The following is a 15,036-nucleotide window of genomic DNA, read 5'->3' on the forward strand; positions in this document are numbered from 1 at the left end:
CCTTTAAGTGATTCAAGAGGGTTACTGATTAAACCAATGACAGGCTGAGGTGGGTGGGTTCAACTTCTGCAGATCACTTCAGAAGTGTCTGAATTACAAGACAAGTTGCAAAATGTTGCACAAAATTATTAATTTGACAGTCAGGGATGTGAGATTCCCGACATCTCTGGAGCAACACGGATCTGATGCAATGGTGAGGATGTTTTGCAAGTGTGTGCATGTTTTTTCTGCTTGCATTCTGCAGAGACCTTTCTAGTTACTGTGTAACTTCTCACCCTGCAGCACACAGACCCAGATTACTCAGCCGCATATGTGGTGATCCACACGGACTGCGGGTTACAAGGCTTCGGCCTCACATTCACTCTGGGGAATGGCACAGAGATTGGTAAGATTGCACTTTATACATGCACTTCTGAAATAAAAAACTATATATATAGCTCCATAACATGACCTGCACTTGCTGCTGCGTTCAGGTGCTCCAAATAAGATCCGAATTTCTACTTCCTGGAGTGTAAATACAACTTCTTGCAAGTTCCAATACATGTATTTGTGAATGTAAGCAAAGGCTTTTAATTATATTTATATGTATTAGGGCTGTCAATCGATTAAAAAATTTTATCGCGATTAATCGCATGATTAATCACACATTTGTTTTATCCATTCAAAATGTACCTTAAAGGGAGATTTGTCAAGTATTTAATACTCTTATCAACATGGAAGTGGTCAAATATGCTGCTTTATGCAAATGTACGTATATATTTATTATTGGAATTAATTAACAACACAAAACAATGAGAAATATTGTCCAGAAACCCTCACAGGTACTGCATTTGGCATAAAAACAGCTGTGTCTTGTTATTCCCCAGGGTTGAGAGTTAATAAATAGGGCTGTCAATCGATTAAAATATTTAATCGCGAATAATCGCATGATTGTCCATAGTTAATCGTGATGGATTGCAAATTAATCGCACATTTTTTATCTGTTCAAAATGTACCTTAAAGGGAGATTTGTCAATATAAATATGTTTGCTTTATGCAAATGTATGTATATATTTATTCTTGGAATCAATTAACAACGCAAAACAATGACAGGGTCTAATTAGTGTCAGTTTAGAGGTCCTTGACGTGATTAAAGAGCCACTGCTGTAGCCTACTCCATGAAATGTTACATTTAGGTATCAGAAAGTTTCCATTATTCTGACTGTACATGAAGGCAACATTTCTTTTCTCACTCTCTTGTGTGCAAAGTTGAACCGTACACTGCCATCTTGTGGTAAAGTTTATTAAACACAATACAACAGATTTCAGGTGCCCTCTGTTCAAAGACTAATACAGTAAAAGATATGGTGCATAATGAGTTTTGTCTGTCTAGAGCTGTCCTCTGTTGTTAGAGGCTGATGTGTGTTGATGTATCTCCTCAGTGGTGTGTGCTGTGGAGGCTCTGGCTGGACTGGTTGTTGGGAAAACCTTGCAGGAGATTGTGAGCGACTTCAGGGGATTTTACCGCCTCATGACCAGTGATAGCCAGATGAGATGGGTAAGATAACAGGTACACAAGCACTGGACAATATAGTGTTAAAAGATACAGATATTTATCATATTTATAACCTAAACAACTGTCTCATTGTAGAATAACTTTTAATAATCTTTTTATGGATTCCTTTAAAGGTCCCTTATCATGCTCATTTTCAGGTTCATACTTGTACAAACATACATGGTTCTACTAGAGCAAGTTTACATGCTTTAATGTGGATTTCCTCATACAGCCTGTCTGAATATGGTTTTATTTACTCTGTCTGAAACGCTCGTTTTTTACATAGGGAGCAGGTCCTCTTCACGGAGTCCACCATGTTGCTCCGCCATGTTTCTACGGACAAACCAAACACTGGCTCCATAGAGAGCCTTTCACATATTTACATTACCTGAAGGCCACCGTAGTTCTCCAACACGAATGTAAAACTATGGTAACGTGAGCCACAGAGTGCAAAACCATGGTACCGCCAGCCGCCGTCTGACTTCCGTTGCTCCTAAAGTAGTGTCATTACAGCCTGTTCTCATTTGTGAGGCTTTTCTCACAGCTGTCGGCGTTCCGTACCGCCGCACCCGGCACCCTTAAGCGCTGGTATGAAACACACCGGGTGCTCCATTAACTATATTGCAAAACCCATTCACAGCAACAGTAAACACTCGTAGAAAGTGCGCCGGGAGTGTGCTGACGTAGTTTATAGAGTGATAAGACACATGGCGGGCGGGCAGGAGCGGAGGTGGAATCGGTCCAACAAGCACAAGGCTTTCATCGTGTCCCGTGCGTCATGTTACAATCGGCTATTAATTTGTGTCCCGTGTTCACAACGTTCAGTGTCATTTTCACTGTACAAACGTAGGAGTTTTAAGCCCAACCATATAGTTTTTAAGTGCAACTATAGTGGTTTTGATGCCGAAAATAAAGTGAATCCAAGGGCCGTGACAAAGCGGCGGTGTGTGACGAGTTGGGATGAGAACGTGTTGGATATTATGGTAAGGATGGCTTCTGAGCGAGGCGAACGGCGCTACCACGGTTTTACACTCGGCGGCTCACGTTACTGCAGTCTTGGAAAGTGAGGAGTGAGTATTCAGTTGGTTGCAATCTGCAACCACACCACTAGATGCCACTAAATCCTACACACTGCACCTTTAAGTGTTATTTCAGTGCCTGTGTGTAATGTTGAACTCATGAAGGGGATGTCAAACGTGACTTTTTAAACTCTCATCTGAACCAGTTGGGTCCAGAGAAAGGAGTGATCCACCTGGCTGTGGCTGCAGTCCTGAATGCTGTGTGGGACCTGTGGGCGAGGGCAGAGGGCAAGGTGGGAACTCTGTGATGAGGCATTATTAGAAAACATTTCCTTCACAAGTATCATGACTCACATTCTGTTGTCATCATTTTCCCGCAGCCGCTGTGGAAGCTGTTAGTTGACATGGTGAGTCACAGGAAGATTAGACGTTTGATTGATGTCCAGGATGTGACCACGAGGGAAATATCATGTCTTCTCATGTGTGTCCATTCAGGATCCTAAGCAGATCGTCTCCTGCATTGACTTCAGGTACATCACTGATGCGCTGACAGAGGAGGAGGCTCTAGGTGAGACTGGTTTATGACGTATAATATGTGTCCAGTATGCATGTAGTGTAGTCAAAGCGACACTCTTCCTGCTTGTCTTCTCTCATTCAGACATACTCGTGAAAGCACAGGAGGCCAAGCAGCAGAGAGGTGAGCACACTATAAAGAGTCATTAATTACAAGGCTGAATGGGGATGTTGCGGAGCGAAATTGCCTCTTTAGAAACTAACAGGAGTGCTTTTAGCCTGCATAATAGGCCCCTGCACTCCACGATTGCTCTATTAAAACACACTTCTCCTCGAGTGTTTATTACCTGTGTGGACTGCTTCTTTCGCCTCCCAGAGGATCACATGCTGAAGGAGGGTTACCCTGCCTACACCACCTCCTGCGCATGGCTCGGATACCCAGACCAGCTGCTCAAACAGGTCTCTGTGCTGCAAAATACATTTCTCAGGGTTGGACAAGTCATTTTTTAAATAACCGTGTGTGTTTCCGAAGCTCTGCACAGATGCACTTAAAAGCGGTTGGACCAAATTCAAGGTGAAAGTCGGTGCTGATCTGGAGGATGACATACGCAGGTGCCGCCTCATAAGGCAAATGATTGGACCCAGTAACACTTTGGTAAGGTTGGTTTTCCCCCCATCCCACCGTTGTATTTACATCAGGAAACGACAGCGTACTGAAGTGTTTATGCGTCTAGATGATCGATGCCAACCAGAGATGGGACGTAGCCGAGGCCATCAGCTGGGTGTCCAGCCTGGCTGAGTTCAGACCTCTTTGGATCGAGGAGCCCACGTCTCCGGATGACATCCTGGGTCACGCTGCTATCTCCAAGGTGAGAGAGAAGTTAGATTACACCAGCTTTGTAGCCATTTTGCATCTCTTTGTGGTCGTTTTGCATCTTTTTGTAGCAGTTTTGCATCTCTTAATGGTGGCTTTGCATATGTTTGTGGCCATTTTGCATCTTTTTGTGGTTGTTGTGTAACAATTTTGAATTATTTGTGATCGTTTTGTGGCCATTTTGCATCTCTTCAAGGTCGTTTTGTGGCAATTTTGAATCTTTTTGAGGTTGTTTTGTGTCTCTTTGTGATCATTTTGTATCTCTTTGTGGTAGTTTTGCATATCTTTGTGTCGCTTTGCATCCCCTTGTGGTTGCTTTGTACTCTTTGTGGCCATTTTGCATCCCTTTGTGGTTGTTTTGTGACCATTTTGCATCTTTTTGTGGTTGTTTTGCATCTATTTGTGGCAATTTTGCATCTTTTTTAGGTCGTTTTGTGTCTCTTTGTGACCATTTTGTGTCTCTTTGTGGTCGTTTTGCACCCCCTTGTGGTTGCTTTGTACTCTTTGTTGCCATTTTGCATCTCTTTGGGGTTTTTTTGTGGCAATTTTGCATCTTTTTGTTGTTCTTTTGCATATCTTTGTGGTCGCTTTGCATTCCCTTGTGGTTGCTTTGTACTCTTTGTGGCCATTTTGCATCTCTTTGTGGTTATTTTGTGGCCATTTTGCATCTCTTTTGTGTTTGTTTTGTGGCCATTTTGCATCTTTTTGTGGTTGTTTTGCATCTCTTTGTGGTTGTTTTGTGTCTCTTTCTGTTCATGTTGCATCTCTTTGAAGTTGTTTTGCGTCTCTCTGCGTACCGGGCCACTGGGCCTCTGCCCGGTTGGCCCGGTTGGCCCGCTCAGTAATCCATACACGGTTGAAGACTGATAAAAGATGTTTGACTTTGTTGTTGCAGGCTTTGGCTCCACTCGGGATTGGAGTGGCAACAGGAGAGCAGGTCAGAGCTCATGTTTATTCTAGCATACATATCACTGGCTGATGAATTGATATGTAGTTGATGGTTGGGTGACTGTTTCCTCTCCAGTGTCAGAACAGGGTGATGTTTAAGCAGTTCCTCCAGGCCTCGGCCCTGCAGTTTGTCCAGATAGACAGCTGTCGGCTGGGCAGTGTCAACGAGAACCTGGCTGTGCTGCTGATGGCCCACAAGTTCCACGGTAAAACTCAACACATACAAGAGTTACACATGGAGCCCCAAAAGAGATAATAAGAAGCTTCATTTTTTATGGAGACTCAAACGTGACAAAAAGGAGTAAAGGGTTATTAGACGAGTCCAAAATATCATTTTTTTACCAACATTTCAGGGGCTCCATAGTATTAGGATATCCAAAGTGTAGTATACTGTATGCATGAAAAACGTGGCTACAATACACACACTACTATGTCTCTTCCCTCAGTGCCTGTTTGTCCTCATGCTGGAGGAGTCGGTCTCTGTGAGCTCGTCCAGCATCTGATTCTGTTCGACTACATCTGTGTGTCTGGAAGCCTCAATAACCGGTGAGAGCAGGTTTTGTTTTTGTCACCAGTTCTCGACTGTAACCGATCAGCAAATTATATTCAGCTTTGTTTTGTTTTTTTATTTCCAGAATGTGTGAATATGTGGATCACCTGCATGAACACTTCACCAGTCCTGTGGTGATTCATGACGCCCACTACATGCCCCCCAAGGTAAGATGAAGGACAGGTGGAAACTGTGACAGACAAAATTAATCTTTACATTACTTTAAAAAACAAGTGTTACATCTTCCACACTTGTTTCTTTCGGCCAGTAGTAAAAGAAGTACTCAAATCTTTTACTTAAAGTCAAGATGAAATGAAAAATGCCTCTTTTTCGCGGTCCAATCAAACATGCAGGATATTATTTAAGTCCCTCTTGTAACTGTTCACCGCTCAAACATCCAGTTTCACTGCGTAATACTCACAGTATAGAAGCTAAAGACGCTCTAACTTCCGTTTCACTGGGACTTTAAGTAAAAGTAGCAATACCACAGAGTAGAAGTACTTTATTACAAGTAAAAGTCCTGCATTAAAAAAAAGTAAAAGTATCGGCATCAAAACATACTTAAAGTACCAAAAGTACTCAATATGCAGAATGGCCCATTTCAGAATAATGTATATTATCTTACAGACCTTTTCATTGTCATTTCGTTGCTAGTTATGTTGTCAAGTTTGAAAAGGTCTATTGAATTACAATAACTGATGCATGAATATGTACATTATTTCATTGTTGCAGCTGGTAAAGATGGAGCTTATTTTTCACTATATATACTGACGGGCACTTTGTGAATTCCCCCTTGTGGATCAATAGTCTTTTCTTTATCCATAATAATACATCAAAATTGATTTGTTGATTATATTTTGTGTAATTAATCTGAATCTGCAAAGTAAGTAAAAAGTACATTATTTCCCTCTGAGATGTAGTGGAGTAGAAGTTTAAAGTAGCAGAAAATGGAAATACTGAAGTAAACTACAAGTATGTCAATATGTTACCTCTTTTCCACCACTGCTTCAGGCACTTGTTTTGAGTACATTGTGCTTATTGTTCTCAGGATCCAGGCTACTCTTGTGAGATGCTGGAAGCATCAGTGCAGAGACACCAGTACCCTGAAGGAGATGTGTGGAAGCTCATCACAAACAAATAAACATTTTACCTAAGGCTCTTTTTAGACGTATAATAATCAGACTGGGTTAAGTTGAGTGAAAATGATTTACACTAATAAACTGCAAGTGTAGCAGACACTGTCAAATTCAGACCTTTACTAGAGATAATTTCCAGTGATGGTGGTGTGGTATGACAGACCATACACTAATATGTTCCTGTCTGATTTAATGTGCAGTCTATGGCTATAACTCATCTATGAAATCATCTCTCACATGCTCAGAAATCAAATTGATCACTACCACACTACACACTACCACAGTTACCAGCCAGCAGTGACTAATATTTACATTTGAAGGATAATGTAACCGCCAGTATTCAGAGTTTCAGCCACTTAAGCTGGAATGTCATCCAACCTGCATGTGCTTCCATGTGACATGACTTGAGGGTGTGTTCAGTGTTTCCACAACAGCTTATTCAAAATACTTTCGTCCATAAACCACCAACGTTAATATGATCCTGAACACAACGTAGTCCTTTCAGATGACAATGTTTTCTGCTTTAGGGAGCTCTGATAAATAGCCTAGTTGTTCATTCTCAACTAAAATAGGAGAATGTTGAAATAATTTTAATGGACATTTGACTTTTCCTCTCATTTTTCATGTGTTTTCCAAGACTAGAAAATAGTCAACTGTTTTCCAGGACATGTGGGAACGCTGAATGTGAAATAGTGTTTTGCTGCAAGGCTCCTGTTGGGTCAATAACAATTCTGTACAAATCCAGCTGACACAAATATAAATTATTTATTTACGAAATGCTGGTACCCATTTTAAACTTTAGCTGGCAGTGTTAAATATTGCTCCTTTAAAGTATCAGTTCACAAAAATAAGAAAAAATTAACCCACTTAATCCTCTTTTTTTGTGATTTGGGAGAACTGAACTTTTAAAATATAGTCTTTCTAAAAATGGAAGTGAATGACATACTATAAAGTAAATCTAAAGCAATTTGAAGATTTTCTAAGGCACTTTCCACACCCGCATATTGATCCCCCATCACCATTAAATTGTTATTTTTACACAGCCATCTGCATCTTAATGGAGGGATGAGGGTTGTAATCGCAGATCTCAAAGTCCTCTGCACGGAAATCATCGATGCTCTCCACTTTCCTCAGGATCTTCAGCTTGGGGAAGGGCCGGATCTCCCTCTGCAGCTGCAAATTCAGACACATGTGTTAAGTATGAAATCAGACAGCGAGCAGGGAGACAGAACGCCGTCTTTAAATAACCCACCTGAACTTTTAGAGGTTCGATGTGGTTGACGTAGATGTGAGCGTCTCCCAGTGTGTGAACAAAGTCGCCAGGCTGGAGGGACAGAGTAAAAAAACTCAAACACGGCAGGTGAGGTGAGCACACAACAACACGGTCGAGATGAGTTTTGACAACAGTGCTCTTACCGTGAGTCCTGTGATGTGTGCGATCATGTAGGTGAGAAGTGCATAGCTGGCGATATTGAAAGGCACCCCGAGACCCATATCACCAGAGCGCTGGTAGAGCTGACACGACAGCTCGCCGTCGCACACGTAGAACTGACACAGGGTGTGGCAGGGTGGCAGAGCCATGAGGGGCAGGTCTGCAACAACATGTGAGAAGACGAGATTTAAAATGATAAAACATCACTATGATCAGATTTAAAGAGAGCAGTTTAGGATTAGTTCAAGTAGCGCTCGAAATTAAGGATGTCCCGGGGACAATAAAAACAGCACCTGGGACACAAAGATACAGGGACTGGATTACAGGTCTGGGGACAATTCTGGGACAGTAGAGAAACTTATGACAAATTACAGACTAGACGGCGCAAAAACCCCGCGGTCATCAAAACGCTGAGGTGGCTGAACGACACCAACGGCGGCAGCAAAGCAAGGAAGAAGGCCACAGCGCGCTAGCTCATAAAATGACGTGCCGGCATCACAGAAAGAATGCTGATGGAAAGTCAGTTAAGATCCTTTATCAAGGTGGTGGACACTTCCCAGGTTCAACAGGAATACGTTTCAATCAAAGTCGTTACTTTCCTAAACCTAACAAAGTAGTTTTGTTCCCTAAACCTAAGTTGTTTTCGTGGTGGCGGCACGTAAATTGTAATTGTAAATACGCTGTTCAAGTAGCTTTAAACTTTGTATATGACGCACCTTTGGGGTTCCAAGCACACATGATGATCCGTCTGTCCTCTGGATTCGTATTGATGGTGTCAATGATCTTCTGCAGCTGGTCAACACCTTGTCCTGTGTAATCTGTTGAAGGAATTGATGAAAAGGATCATTTAAGTTCTGAGGCACAGTAATGTGTGTAGCTGCTACTGTGCAATATGCCTACCAGATATGATCAGTTTTAAATAAATACCATATAAGAACCTTATTTTAAGTCTTATATACTGCCTACTAACTGAGCGACTAAGTGTGATTTTTACCAGCAGAACTGAAGTACACTCAAGCGACGGCCGGGCCGTCGCTTGAGTGTACTTCACATCTCCGACAATCTCCAAGTAGGTTGGATAAAATGAAAAATATGTAAAATGACCACATATTGGGAATCTAAACTGTTACTTTCTCACCAATGACTGACAGCCGGTCTCAAGGCACCCGTATGACATGCATTGTGGGGCAGTTGAGTATGTGCAGTAAGCTCACACCGCATACTCAGAATGAAGTATGCATCCGGGCTTTTCTTGCATACACAAAATCCACATACCATGCCGTGTGAACGCACCACAAATTAATTTATTAAATTAATTTGACGTCATATTTAGTATGAATAGTATGTAAAATAAAGGTGATTCTGATTTTAAACGATTATTTTCATGCAAAGATTTGTACGTTAGCAGGAATGTAGCACAACATGGAAGTGAAAGCCAAATATTATATTTAAATGCAAAAGTGAAATAATATTTTGTCCCTAAAATGAATGAATAATCGTAACAAATAAACTCAATATTGATCAAAATATTTATTTTTTTTGGCCATAACCGTGCAGCCCGAATTAAACCAAATCCACATTTGGTTACCTCGAATTGTATTTAAGCAGAAGTAGATGATAAAAGAAAATGTATTTGTGGGGACATGATGTGAAAAATAGATAAAGAAAGAAAATAGAAATGCGTGGAAATCTTTAAAAAGGGAATGTGTAATTGTAAAACTTGAGTAGATACCATATAGCAACCGAAAACTAAAAAAAGCCCTTTGTAAACTGGGTGTAGCTCTACTATAACTGTACCTGCGTGCATGTTTGTGTACTCGGCCCCAAAGTGCCTCCACTGGAAACCATACACGGGTCCCAGGTCGCCTTCCTCTCGATCTGTGAAGCCCAGGTTGTCCAGGAAGTTCCGGGACCCATTGGCGTCCCAAATCTTCACCCCTTTCGCTGAGAGCTCCTTGGCGTTTGTTGATCCCTGTGACACACAATAAAAAATAAATATCAGAGCCCAACTCAGTGCTTTTTGACACCTTGGTCCAATCCCGATGTCCCCCCCCTAAGGCCCTAAGACCTGAACCCGCAGGGACTTATCTGACGTCACCTGGTAAATGGTTGATTGTGAGAGGCTAAAAGGGCTTGAAATGGTATAAATATGAATGGGACAGCACTTTGCGGCGACACATCACGTTACCTTGGCGACGCCAATTGTGTTTTTTGTCAAAATTCATTAAAGGGGACATATTATGCTCATTTTCAGGTTCATGCTTGTATTTTAGGTTTCTACTAGAACATGTTTACATGCTTTAATGATCAAAAAACACATTATTTTCCTCATACTGTCTGTCTGAATATACCTGTATTCACGCTCTGTCTGAAACGCTCCGTTTTAGCGCATTTCAACGAAATTGCAATGGAATTGCGCTGCTAGGCAACAGCTTAAATCCATGTTTACATCCTGTCAGCTGATGTCATTCACATACACTGCAACAGGAAATAAACTGGGACACATTTAGTATATTTACGTTTAAAACTGTGAAATGGTCTAAATATTGTAGATTTGATCACAAATGGACAGAAATCCTAACGGCTTGTTTCAAACCCAGTTTCTGAATACGGGCTGTGTGTATTTATCTGTGGATTGATTGTTTTGATACTTTCACAGTATTTATATATCACTTAATCCTGCTTTATAATATAAAAGACATGAAAATCTCAAAGCAAAATTTAAGCAAAATGATAAGAACTGGTTGATAAATAAACCAGGTGTGTAATACAGTCTAATGCTTGTATTAGTCTGATTGCATGTGTTTTTATGCACCATCTTAAATCCTTAATGTTTCTGTGTAAAGTTAAATATGCCTGGCTGAACATCCGTGTGCCGTCCTCTGTTTACCTTTTTTTTTTTTAACGTCACAACAGTATGAATTGCATGTGACTTTGAAGGAAGAAATAGTTTCTCAGGTATGTAGCCATGTAGATATGTTCTGGTTTAGGTGCTCAGGTGTTGAGATATTCATCTCTGAGATTTCTGCATCTGATGTAATGGAGAGTTTCTGGAAAGCCATGTTACTGGTTTTTTTTTCCAGATGTGAATATGTCAAAATCTAAGCAAGCAAACCCAAAAATCTGCATGGCTTGATACCAGAGGAAAGTGAGAATATATATATATATTTTTTAAATAATTTGGGTGAACTGACCATTTTAAAATGGTGATAGTTTTATCATCCTAACCTTAATAAACCACAGCAATTCTTCAAGGACAGCTTTCCAAAACACTCTCTTGGTTGTCAGCAAGGGAAACTGATCTGCAAGTAAACAGGAACAGGTTATTCAACATTTCTGACTAGATCATAAGACAGCAAGTTGTTCCTAGTGGTGGAAATACATTACAGTACATTGTAAATAGCCTGGTAGATACTTTCTTTATAAAAACAGACATAAACAAACATATTTAAGGGAAATTTAAAAAGTTTTTAAATTATCAAAAACATATCTTTGGCATTTCTGTACCAATATATAGCTAATTTCAGCCAATTTATCAGCCTGGGTTGTTGTACTGTACATTCATGCATGTACTGAATTACTTTTAATTGAGTATTTTTCATTTCATGCTCTGAAATATTGCAGAAATATTGTACTTCTTACTCCACTACATGTATGTGACAGCTTACTTTGCAGATTTTACAAACAAAACATGCACTTTTGATTGAATAAACCACTTTAATAGTGTATAAATGTCATTATTATCCAATAGTATATGTAACACTTTGAAAAACGGAACTTTACTTTTTATATTTTTAGCTTATTTTGCAGTTATTTTGAATTTTGCATGCAGGATTCTTATTTTGCATTATACATTGTGGTAATACTTCCTGGATTCTTCCTCCTCCAGCCCTGTTTGTTACCAGTATTATTCATATTTACAGTAAATAAAGACTTAACAAACCTCTGAGGCTGTATCTGCCCTGAGCACCGAACAGGGAGATGACTCCTGTCCCGGTTCTGTCTCCCTTCCTTCGGCCGTGCTGCAGGATGAACTCCACTTGGTCCAGGTAACCTCGTTCATCACACAAAACACCGAAGCTCTTCTTCTTCTGCTCCGGCATTGGACAGCCTTCTCCGATGTGCAGCTCTGAAGTGGCGGGCATTGTTGTGGAGAGAAGAGTAGACGGTTTGACAGGTTTTGCTACTGTGTGATGTGTTGTGTTGTTTGAGCGCCTTTGCCCGCGTCTTTTTTTGAGTGACGTGACCACAGTGACGTATTCCTCCAACATTGGTGGAAGCTTGGTGGGCGTTCCAGAACGCGGTGACGACAGATGATTCCCACTTTATTTCAAGTTTGAAGGGACAGCCCTCTGTGACAGAGGCTCTGTCATCGGCCATGAACAGAAGAAGGAAACGGATCCTAGTGGAAGGAGTTTAGGATTTTTTTTTTTTTTTTAAACAAATTCAAATTTACAAACAACATGGCTCATGGATCATTGCATTAGAATAAAAGGACAAGGTGCATACAGAACAAGAACAAATAAAATATCTAAAATGATACATGAAAATAATAAATAAATTAAATTAAGGGCTATAAGGACTGTACCTGTAATTCATATTCTTCTATTATACTAAGAAGTTTCAATGCATTTTTGTTTTTCATGACTTTAAGGGCTTTTATGTAAGAAAGAAACTCAGAATGAGTAACCTAGGTTTCACCTTCATACACTTGGATTTGTGCAAATAAAATTTTCCAAAAATGAGAAAGTTATTCACCAGAAAGTTATTTTTGTTATTGTCCATGACAAGTCCATACAATGAAAAAATAAATGATCAGTAGTTTCAGTATCATCACAAAATACACAGTTATTGGTTTCCATTCCAAATCGTTGTCGCAACAAATCCCTGGATGGATGGTGATACACTCCGTTTAATATTTTAAAATGGATTTCTTTTGCTTTAGGAGTTATGGGGAATTTTAGATATTTAGTTTGTAACGTGAATAGTTTTATTGTTGCTCGTAATATTATTACTTTATTCTGTAAATCTCAGATGTCCCCTTTAACTCTTATCATTTTGAAGGTCTGAGACTGTTATAATAAACTAATATGCTGAGGTCAAACCTTGAATGAGAAAGAGGCGAAGCCACGTCGACACGTTGAGGCATAGAAGGCCTTACAGGTATCTTCAAGACACGGTTGACACCCCTCAAAGGAGGATTTGGTTAAATCTCTACATTGCCTCTCAGCCTCCTCTAGTTTCTGCTCCGTTTCCCAGACCAGCTGCATCGCCCCCTGAAGGAACCCCAAAACAGAAAACCCCTGTCACAGATACATTACCTCTTAATAAACCAGAGAGGATAACATGTGGGTTTGGGGGCTTTGGCTCAAAGCCTTTTATTTTGAAATGACATTAAAAAACACATATTAATCTACAGACAGTTCATTTTTCCTGACTGCAGTAAAACTACACCCAGACTCCCTAAACTAGCCCCACTCCCACATCCATTATTCACTGTCTGCTTTGAGGTTTCTCTGTGTGGCTTTGCCTTTATGAGGCAGAAAATATGTCATGGGCTTCAGAATAACACACAAACACTGGCATGTAACTTCTTAACTACACTGCACATGTGCTGTAAAAAAAAAACTGTTTAAATACAGACTGACTTCATGGTATTTTGTGGCAGAGACACAATTTATAGCTTCTTCTTGTCGCTGCTGTGTCTCAAGGCGTCCATGAGGTGTCTGTGCTTCTCCTCTTTTTCCTCCATCGTTTCCATCACCTTCTTCAACCCGAGTAGTGCTCGCTTTATCTCCTCATCAACACACTGCCCTCCTGCTGCAGACAGCTCGACACACACCAATGAAAACTGGACAATATTATTGGACAATATTAGTAAAAAATAGTGGTGGAAGAAGTACTCAGATCCTTTATTTAAGTAAAAGTAACAATACCACACAGTAAAAATATTCTGTTACAAGTAAAAGTCCTGCGTTCAAAATTCTACTTGAGTAAAAGTATGCAAAACGACCCCTTTCACAATGTTTAAATATGGAAACGAAAGATTATATGTTTTTTATCTTACGTACACAAGATAATAAGTTATTGTGTGCAACAACATTAAAAAAACTATTTTTGGGGGGCTCTCCCAGGGATGTGGGCCTTTAATATAGAACAATGCATTATATTTAATATGTTTTTTTTGTAAAAATCAATGTAACAACAGCTGTAAAATAAATGTTGTGAAGTAAAAATTATAATAATTCCTCTCAGATGTAGTGGAGTAGAAGTATAAAGCAGCATAAAATGGAGATACTCAAGTAAAGTACCTCAAAATTGTACTTAAGTACAGTACTTGAGTAAATGTACTTAGTTACTTTCCACCACTGGTAAGAAAAGGTACATTTAAGTGTTAATGATGGCCTCACTTTTCAGCGTGTACTACGGCAGCACAGAACAGGACCTCAGTGATGCAAAGGATTTGAACTAGCAGCCTCCTCATCCTCTTGAGCTCTGTATTATCATTATCATTATTCTGCTATGGCCGGGCCGGGCCGGGCCGTCGCTTGAGTGTACTTCACATCTCCGACAATCTCCAAGTAGGTTGGATAAAATGAAAAATATGTAAAATGACCACATATTGGGAATCTAAACTGTTACTTTCTCACCAATGACTGACAGCCGGTCTCAAGGCACCCGTATGACATGCATTGTGGGGCAGTTGAGTATGTGCAGTAAGCTCACACCGCATACTCAGAATGAAGTATGCATCCGGGCTTTTCTTGCATACACAAAATCCACATACCATGCCGTGTGAACGCACCACAAATTAATTTATTAAATTAATTTGACGTCATATTTAGTATGAATAGTATGTAAAATAAAGGTGATTCTGATTTTAAACGATTATTTTCATGCAAAGATTTGTACGTTAGCAGGAATGTAGCACAACATGGAAGTGAAAGCCAAATATTATATTTAAATGCAAAAGTGAAATAATATTTTGTCCCTAAAATGAATGAATAATCGTAACAAATAAACTCAATAT

At 40.0% G+C, this 15,036-nt stretch overlaps 2 protein-coding genes across 4 annotated transcripts; one reads left to right on the plus strand and one right to left on the minus strand.

The window, feature by feature from the left end:
- The first annotated feature begins 49 nt into the window (after positions 1 to 49).
- Positions 50 to 6,674, plus strand: enosf1 (enolase superfamily member 1). 2 transcript variants are annotated; one of them, XM_074621306.1, is made up of 15 exons: positions 50 to 193; positions 283 to 385; positions 1,422 to 1,537; positions 2,760 to 2,846; positions 2,934 to 2,960; positions 3,049 to 3,121; positions 3,212 to 3,250; positions 3,443 to 3,525; positions 3,599 to 3,721; positions 3,801 to 3,935; positions 4,836 to 4,877; positions 4,965 to 5,094; positions 5,335 to 5,434; positions 5,524 to 5,605; positions 6,487 to 6,674. In XM_074621306.1, exons 1-15 carry the CDS (start codon positions 113 to 115, stop codon positions 6,577 to 6,579), a joined length of 1,314 nt encoding a protein of 437 aa, XP_074477407.1. In that variant the 5' UTR covers positions 50 to 112; the 3' UTR covers positions 6,580 to 6,674. The 2 variants fall into 2 exon arrangements, with proteins under 2 accessions (XP_074477407.1, XP_074477408.1); XM_074621307.1 differs by lacking the exon at positions 2,934 to 2,960 and having other exon boundaries at positions 51 to 193; positions 2,760 to 2,865.
- Positions 6,675 to 7,320: 646 nt separating this feature from the next.
- tyms (thymidylate synthetase) lies at positions 7,321 to 12,273 on the minus strand. Of its 2 annotated transcripts, XR_012592098.1 has the most exons (8): positions 11,950 to 12,273; positions 11,235 to 11,308; positions 9,804 to 9,978; positions 8,723 to 8,824; positions 7,991 to 8,166; positions 7,827 to 7,898; positions 7,521 to 7,747; positions 7,321 to 7,449 (listed from the first exon to the last, which is right to left on the minus strand). XR_012592098.1 is itself a non-coding variant. In XM_074621308.1 (7 exons), the coding sequence occupies exons 1-7, from the start codon at positions 12,149 to 12,151 to the stop codon at positions 7,610 to 7,612; spliced, it is 939 nt and encodes a 312-aa protein (XP_074477409.1). In that variant the 5' UTR covers positions 12,152 to 12,273; the 3' UTR covers positions 7,321 to 7,609. The 2 variants fall into 2 exon arrangements, 1 of the variants encoding a protein (XP_074477409.1); XM_074621308.1 differs by having other exon boundaries at positions 7,321 to 7,747.
- Between the last annotated feature and the right edge of the window lie 2,763 nt (positions 12,274 to 15,036).

Source organism: Sebastes fasciatus, chromosome 21, assembly GCF_043250625.1.
Source record: "Sebastes fasciatus isolate fSebFas1 chromosome 21, fSebFas1.pri, whole genome shotgun sequence".
Classification (NCBI taxonomy): domain Eukaryota; kingdom Metazoa; phylum Chordata; class Actinopteri; order Perciformes; family Sebastidae; genus Sebastes; species Sebastes fasciatus.

Coding starts and splice junctions, on each gene's coding strand:
- enosf1 (XM_074621306.1), top strand. CDS start 113: ATGTTGCACAAAATTATTAATTTGACAGTCAGGGATGTGAGATTCCCG. Junction 194..282: donor AACACGGATCTGATGCAATG/GTGAGGATGTTT, acceptor CTCACCCTGCAG/CACACAGACCCAGATTACTC. Junction 2,847..2,933: donor GGGCGAGGGCAGAGGGCAAG/GTGGGAACTCTG, acceptor ATTTTCCCGCAG/CCGCTGTGGAAGCTGTTAGT.
- tyms (XM_074621308.1), bottom strand. CDS start 12,151: ATGCCCGCCACTTCAGAGCTGCACATCGGAGAAGGCTGTCCAATGCCG. Junction 8,167..8,722: donor GTGTGCTTGGAACCCCAAAG/GTGCGTCATATA, acceptor ATGTTGTTGCAG/ACCTGCCCCTCATGGCTCTG. Junction 7,748..7,826: donor TCGAACCTCTAAAAGTTCAG/GTGGGTTATTTA, acceptor CTGAATTTGCAG/CTGCAGAGGGAGATCCGGCC.